This window comes from Onychostruthus taczanowskii, unplaced genomic scaffold (genome assembly GCF_017590055.1).
Source record: "Onychostruthus taczanowskii isolate IOZ18803 unplaced genomic scaffold, ASM1759005v1 scaffold65, whole genome shotgun sequence".
In the NCBI taxonomy this organism is placed as follows: domain Eukaryota; kingdom Metazoa; phylum Chordata; class Aves; order Passeriformes; family Passeridae; genus Onychostruthus; species Onychostruthus taczanowskii.
In genome coordinates this window covers 1475599-1483568 of record NW_024504233.1, presented here as the reverse complement: position 1 = coordinate 1483568, position 7970 = coordinate 1475599, and the positions used below count along the sequence as shown (strand labels likewise).

Here is a 7970-nt window from a genome sequence, read left to right as displayed (position 1 = left end):
ATGCGCAGCCGCCTTCGCCCATCCAGTGCGGCAGCCGCGGGTGGAGAACCGCAGCGGCATCGCCGAGCGGCGCGGGCAGCGGGGCGCCGGCCGGGGGGCGCCGGGCAGCGTTGGGGAGCCGGCTCTGCTCCCGGCCCGCAGAGGCCGCCGCTGGGGCGGTGCGGGGCCGTGCGGCGTTTTGGGGCCGGACCCCGGCGTTTTGACATCCCGGCGCTGGGAAGGGCCGCGTCCCGGCCTGCGGCGGCTGCGGGGGCCCTGCCGGCGGCTCCCGCCCCGGGCCGGAGGACTGGCGGCCGCCTGGGGCGCACGGCCCTGGCCGCAGGGTCTCCCCAGGGAACGCGGGGCCGGGGCCGCCGGGGGCATTTTTTCAGAGGCGGAGGGACGGCGGCGTGAGTGAATTGAGACAAAGAGCGAGGAGGAGGAGGAGGAGGAAGAAGAGGACGCTCGGACTCGGCTACATTCCTGTGCAGAGAAAGGCGGGAGGCGGTGTTAGCCCTTTACGGACAGCTGGGTCCGGCGCTGCTCTCAGCTGCTGTCGGCGTATTTACAGCCGGCTCTCCCGCCCGTGGGAGGAGGACGGAGAAACAACCATGTAAGTTCCCAATTGCCGGGGGTCCAGTGAGAAGATGGGGGATGCCGCAGACGCCAAGGAGATGAGGAAGACTTTCATTGTTCCTGCCATCAAACCCTTTGACCATTATGATTTCTCCCGAGCGAAAATCGCCTGTAATCTGGCCTGGCTGGTGGCCAAAGCCTTTGGGACAGGTAGGTGGCGTCTCCTTCTTCCCTTTCTTTGATGCTGGTTCCTGCTTGGTTGCTTCGCTACTGAGGACGTGCGAGCCATTCCCTGAGGAGCTGAGAAGGGGGGGAGATGTGTGGGAAATGCTTTTGGTCTGTTCCCTTATCCTTAAGATCTCTGACCTCTTGTGAGGTTTTTTGTTTTTCTTTTGTTTTTTCTTAATTACACTTAGTCTTTTTGGAGTAGTCCCACTGTTTCCATCAACAAGTAAATTTTGTGTATTGGCGCTCATATTATTTTGTTTGAGTGAATCGATCTCTGTAAATGATATTTTATTTTTTTACTCTGGTCACACTTCTACAATGCGAAAAAAATCCCAGCAATCCACGTTTGTATGTCATCTTGAAATTTTCCCTGGTATTGCTTAGGAGCAGAATTGGGGGCTAGCAGTGGAAATGGGTGCGTGCTCTTAGCTCTGACATGTGTGACAGTAGCCTGTAGCCATTTGAGTGGTTTAGCATTAAGAAGGGTTTCGGCGAAAAGAGCATTTAGTGCCAGGTCTCGGCCTGCACAATACAGAAGGCTCTCCTCGTCTGTAAGTGTAAAGGGAATCGATTTGTAGTGCCTCCAAAATGCATCAGTGCTCTGTCGTTGAAAACCTTGGACCTTGAGGAATACCAGACCTATTATTCTGTGCCTGAAATATTATTGGGCCTTGAGGAATACCAGGCTTGCAGAGGTCTTCTGAGGGAAGCATTTTAAAAATTTACCAAGCTGGGGGATTTTTGTTTGGTTTTTGTTTGTTTGTTTTGGATTTTTTTTTTTTTTAGTTTTTTATTTAATTGACTTTTTAGCTTTTTTGGAGGAGGTGGGGTTGTTTGTTTGTTTTGGATTTTTTTTTTCTTTAGTTTTTTATTTAATTGACTTTTTAGCTTTTTTGGAGGAGGTGTGGTTGTTTGTTTGTTGTTTGTGGTTTTTGGCTTTAGTATAGCTGTAGTATTGTAATAATTTAATTTTCTGTTGATTAAAAATAAGGGGTTTTTTGAAAGGTGAGGTAGATATCAACCATCATTACTTTTGCCCCTGTTTTTTGTAAAATAACAGGAAAAGGTTCCTCCTTATGGAGTGTTGCACCTTTTACATTTAGGGCCAGGGTGCTGTTATGTATTTAGCCAGGGTTCACTTGTATTTAGCATGTGTTTATGGGACATGCTTCTGCGAACTTATAGTATTTGATGCAGTGCTTCCAAAAAGGCACTTTTAAAGTGCTTGAATCTGGTGAAATTTTAGTGAGTGCATCACTTCAAAAAGAAAGAATAGATCAAAATTCTGTTTCCATATAAAGATTTGTCGATAAACTCTACTTACTTTTCTTTGTGAAATCTGGAAAAGTAATATTTTGATATATGGCTTTATTAGCTATGCAGGTATGAGAGGTAAAATAGTAGAGAAAATTCTTGGAAGTACCTAATTGAACATCTTCAGAGATCATTATATTTTTAGGTACCTTGTTTCTATAGGGTCTACTCATAGGATTCTGAGTGTACAATGCTTGTGCAATTATATAACCCAGCCTTCTAACCTGAAAACTTTTTTCTACTGGAGTTTGACAGATTCTCAACCTATGGTTGAAATATCTTGGTTTATACTGGTTGAGTTTCTATTGGATGTGTAAAGCCACTTGCAGGGAACTTTTCTGGTACTTTTTATAGCAAGTGTGATCCAAAACAAATTCATTTTCTCTTTCCTTTCATGACTGGGGTTGTTCTGAGATGCTTAAATGAAACATGATTAGAGGGAATAATTGCTCCATCTGCTCTCTAGTCACTGCAGTAATGTGACAGTAGGAAGAGAGGTAAGCACACACGTTTGTGGTGTTTCTGGTCCCAGTTCTTCCACTAGGTTAATGGAACTAGAAACGTCAAAGAAAAGTTTGGCTGAAGTAGGGAAGGACAGTATACAGGACTTGCATGTCTGCAGTACAAATGCTTCCTTTATGCTTGGAGTGAAACAGAAGAACTGACCTTCACCTTTTCCAAGAAGGAAGGAAGTTTGGGTTTGTTAAATTATTTTAGTTCTTGGGAATAAATCACAGCCTCAGTTGTGTCTTCTAACTATTGCTATATACATTTGTACAGGGGAAATACAAGGGATGATTAGTGTGTTTATGGGTGCCACATTTTATTTCTATTTTTATGCTCGAACTATTGAAGTTCCCTAAGCCTGCTTGGGAAGGTGAAGGGTTTTTCCCTACCGTCTATGAAACAAAGTAATGCAGGTCACTTTCATAAAGGAAAAGCATAGATTGTAACAATCATGTATCCATTAAAGAAATCAAAATATTTATGTATCAAAAGAATACATCTTTCAGTGGATGGCTTTCACAGTCTTGAAACCATATTTGAATACAATCAGAGCTGTGGATACACCTTGACTACATGTTGTGGATTTGCTCTTGCAAAAAGACTTGGAAATAGGTACTGTTCATTAACATTAGTAATGACTTCTGGTGTTTCATTGATACCTGGGTCCAAAAACTGAGAGACAAATTTTCTATTGCTATTGTCCTTGGTAAAATTGCAAGTGTAGAGTTTGACCCACAACACAGGCAGGTCAAAAGAAGTTGTCCTATTAGTGAGGTGTCATAGGAGAGCAAGAATGTATTTACAGTCATGTTGAAGGCATCTTATATGAGGAATTGTTTAAGGAATACTAACTGAAGAAGGAATTCCTATTTAAGTGTTGAGGGTGTGTAGGATTTTGTGCCTTGGTGTTTTGCTGCAAGACAATATATAGGTGTTAGGACATGTCAGATTAAATGTTTTGTAATAAGCAAATTGTTTAAGTGACACAACTTGCAATAACTGAAAGGGGGAAAATTAACAAATGTGAAATATAAAAGGGAGAATGTTTGACCTTAGAAATTAAATCTGCAAATACTTAATTTCAGCCTTGTCTCCCAATGCTGACAGTTAACCATTTCAGTATAGAAAAATTTCTTCCCAAAGAACTGGATGAACTGTATGGAAACTATAACCTTCAACTTAAAAAGTATGATGGGACATACTTCATAGAAATAAGTTGAAAAATATTGTGACAGTCTGTGCTTTTTTTTTTTTTTTTTTTTTGCTTTTTTTTTTCTTTTTTCCTAAAGCAACAGAAGTGGGTTTCATTATTTTGGAATGTAAAGGTTTTGCCTTCTCAGTCTGCTATAGTAATAGAAAATGTGCCTGAAAAATTTGTTATCCATCCATGCTGGACAGGCTCATCTAAATATACATCATTCCTGACAGATGTTTGTTTAGCCTGTTTTTGAAAATCTCTAATTATAGACTTTCAACAGTATGTTTTCTAGTCAGTTTGGAGCTTATTTATTTTTAGATGTTTGAACAGAATCTTGATGTCTTTTGCTATGTTGGTAAGCCATTACTTACCCTCTTCCTGCTGCTTTTGAGAATGGTGGGCACCTTATGTTTTTAGAACACCTTTCATATAATAAAAGCAATGTCTGTTATGTTGTTTAGACAAAACAGACTTTTTTTTCTTTTTTACAGGTCAAACTTTTTGCTCTCTGTGTATATTAGGGGTTGAGGTTGGTTTTTTTTTTAGGTTGGTTGGTTTTTCATAGAATTTTTTCCTGTGGTTGATTTACATGAGCTCTGTACTTAAATCTAGATGTATTGGTCCAGCTAAACCATTACCAATACAAGGTAAATTTGAAAAAGTATTTCATATTTCCAACCTATAATACTCTGATTTGTTCACTAAAATATGATGTTTGCCATTTCTGCATCAGCCTAGAATTGTTGACTCATGCAGTCTGTGATTCACTGTAGCTCTCTATCTTTCTCTGCAGAGCTGCTGCCTACTCAGTTGTTCCCATCTTATAATTGTACTGTTGTAGGTTCCTGCTTTGCAGCTATTCTTACATAACTGCATCCTATTTTCAAACCACTCCTTCCACTTATCAAAATCATCTTGAATTATAATTTTGTCCTCCAAAGTGCTTTCAGTCCTTTTGTAACTTGGAATCACTTCTCTACAACCTTGTCTAGTGTGAAGAAAGATGTGAGTTCTTGAACCTGGAAGTACATGTTCTTCCCATTTGGTAGGGGACATAGTACTCTTGGAAAATGGTTTTTCAAACAGCTTTTCATCCAATTTTTAGTTACAAAGTTAAGAGTATATCTGTGTCTGATTTTCAGAAAAATGTGGGAACAGTTTTTAAATAGAGTTAAATCTGTTGCTACTTTACTATCCATGCAACATAAAGCAAAATGAAAGTCTGAGCAATTGTCCTAAATATTTTTGTGTTTTCCAAAGTCAAAATAAGATAGTCTGTATACCTTTTAACCTTAAATTTAACATTAAATGTATTCTTTATAGGTGTTTGAAGCAATAGATTACAATTGCATCATCTGCAAGTAAATATTACCCAAGAAACTTAAAAATAGCTTTCTCCTGATGATTAATGTTTTCAGAATTCATATGTGGCTACTTACTGCTCTTTGCCCATGTTGCCAGTGGAACCATGAAGGGAGGAAATGAACGCTGTGTATCTGACAGAAACAAGTTGCAGCTAAATACTCTCATCTGTTGTGTTGGGTGTTACAGGCCAGAACACATTTTAATCTTTTTCTAGCAGAAGTAATTTCTTCACTTGTATTCAGTCTGGCAGTAGCAAAACCTTGTATAGAAGGGTTTGGTGTTCAAAAACAAATGTTTGAGATTCTAGTGAGAATTTTTTTATATAGATTTCATTAACTCTCTAAAATAGTTGCTGACAAATTGATACTTCAGTCAGTCCTAAAAAAATCAGTGGTTTAGATAGATCATCTACTGAGATGTTTTACTTGGAAGGTGGTTTTATCACTCCTTTCTGTAGAGCACATTTGTAATGTAGTTTAATGGTAGACCACTTTTTTTGAAGTAAATACATAAAATTGTATGAACTTTTGGATCTGTTAGGTTTGGCAGAGTCCTCTGAAGTTGTAGACTGTGCATGTACAAATGTAAAGGAAGGCGATCTGTAGGGGGACAGTTACAGGATTGGCAGTTGACAATGGACCTCCTTTGGGGTGTGGAATCTGTTCTTTCAATGACTGTGCCTTTGAGCCTGTTTGCCTTAACAACTCTAGGTGCTTGTCTGCAGAATGTAACAGATCTGACAGAGACTGTAGCCAAACACGCACTGATTTCAGGTGATGAGATGAAATATATTTCTTCTCCCTCTACCTGGGTTCTCTTTATATTTTTTGACCACCATTGCAGTTACTACTGAAGATATGGTTTAAAATTTTCCCCTTCACCCTATGATTTAGGGTCATCTCTTGTGTTACTTGAGTGACTCCATGTTCAAAGGTGACTCTCCTTCAAACTTGAAGAGTATTTTTATGCTATTGATCAGGAATGTGTCCCTTTTTCAATAAGATGTTATTGATTTCCATTCTACAGCTAGCACAACTGGATACAATTCCACTCCTGAAATTAGTAGCTTTTAATACTTGCTCTGCTAAACCAAGAGCTCTGAATGATCGTTTTTGCTGATCATTCTGGAAAATGAGGATAGAAGTGAAAAATTCTCAAGACTTCATAAGAAAAGTAGAGTGAGTTCTTCCTCCTCCCCCTTCCTTTTTATTTATGCAATTGGACAATACATTATTACTGCATCAGGTGGTAATAATAAACATTTCTGCTACAGAATTGAAATGTAATGTTTGAAGTCTACTTGCCAAATGTATAGTTCTAGCTGTTTCCCACATGTTTTCTTTTATTCAGTTAAAAGCACTTTTACACTAAGACAACCTGTAAGCCAGACACCAAAGAAGATGTGTCCATTCACATCTATCTACTTATGGCTGGCAAAAAGTTTTCTTTGGCTTAATAAAGTCTAGTAGTAAGTTCAAGAAATGTTTCTCTCTAATTTTCTGAAACAGCTTTTCCCATGATCCATAGGATATTTAAATCATAACTTGTCTATAATAGTTATCAAGGTGCTGAGATAGGATTATAATTATACTATTGTCTTTACATTTCTTATGACTTGCCTCTCCCATAAATAAGTTCTGAAGGCATTTATGCTAATGAAAATTGATCCCCTTATTGGCAGGGTTAATTCTAAGCAATTATTTTGTGGATTAAAACTTGAATCAATACACAGGTTTTAGTAAATTAGATGCCAATCTTCCCATTTTAATAAGAAATGCCAGTACCAGACACATTCTGTAGGTTTTGTGAGGAGCACTTCATGTTGTGCTACTGAAGGCAGAATATTGGATGGGAGAGCCACTTAGTGTGACAATTAATAGAGCATTTCTGATGTGATTTGCAGTGTTCAAAGAACAACTGCAGTCTGGTTAGGCTATGAAAGTAGAGCCTGTGCATGTTTTTTTCTTCAATGTTTTGGGGTTGGTTTGGTTTTGGGTTTTGAGGGGTTTTTGAGGGTTTTGTTTGGGTTTTGTTTTTTTAAATTGTTTTAGTTTGAGGTTTTTTGTTTGTTTTTTGTTCGTTTCCTTTTTTTGAATGAGGAATCCCTTTAAAGTGCAGAACAGCTGTTGAAGCAGTGGATAATGGTCTATTTATGTAGCATCTAGAGGCAGGAGGGTAAGATCTGTTTATTCATAGTACTTCTATGATGCTAAATTCAAGAATCTCTTCAGTTCATCTTAGCAAGGTGGACAAAGCTAAGAATGGTTATACTGAGGTTGAGTGTGCCATGAATTGAGTGTTGGCCTTTCAGATACTTGGCTCTAGACAGAAGTACACCTACAGCCTGCTAGCCAAGAACAATGGAAGTGGCAGACTGATTCAACAAACAAACAAAAAAAATTTGTAATCACTACTATCTTATTTTGTTTTCCATTTCCTGACTAAAAGTCTTGTTTCTTGATGGTGTCTCCAAAATAAAATAGTAAATTGAAATGTCTCCCTCTTCTGTTGAGTCCACTAAAAAAAATCACCAGAAGTTAAATAATATAATACTGTTTTCTCTGACCTGTTTTCAATTCTTGGACTCTTGACTTCTGTGCAAGCTCTGCTTTCTTGTGCCCAGATTGTAAATATGGCACCAGAATCCTCTTTGGCAAGTGGGAGTCTGAATGAGGTAACTTGACACAGTCACCTCCTGGCAAAAACATACCTTGCTGACCTGCACAAAACCATCAAGTCCATTAAGATTTGGCATACATTCATCTGCTGATTTGCACTAGGAGGTGGTTAAAGGTATTAGAAT

At 39.1% G+C, this 7970-nt stretch overlaps 1 protein-coding gene across 4 annotated transcripts in view; it reads left to right on the top strand.

The window, feature by feature from the left end:
* The first annotated feature begins 33 nt into the window (after positions 1–33).
* CAMSAP2 (calmodulin regulated spectrin associated protein family member 2) overlaps positions 34–7970 on the top strand; it is an 81846-nt gene continuing 73909 nt past the window's right edge. For all 4 annotated transcript variants that reach the window (XM_041420716.1, XM_041420715.1, XM_041420713.1 and 1 more), the window contains exon 1: positions 34–765. In XM_041420716.1, the coding sequence (XP_041276650.1) occupies positions 627–765 (139 nt within the window). In that variant the 5' untranslated portion in view covers positions 34–626. The remainder of the gene's footprint in view (positions 766–7970) is intronic.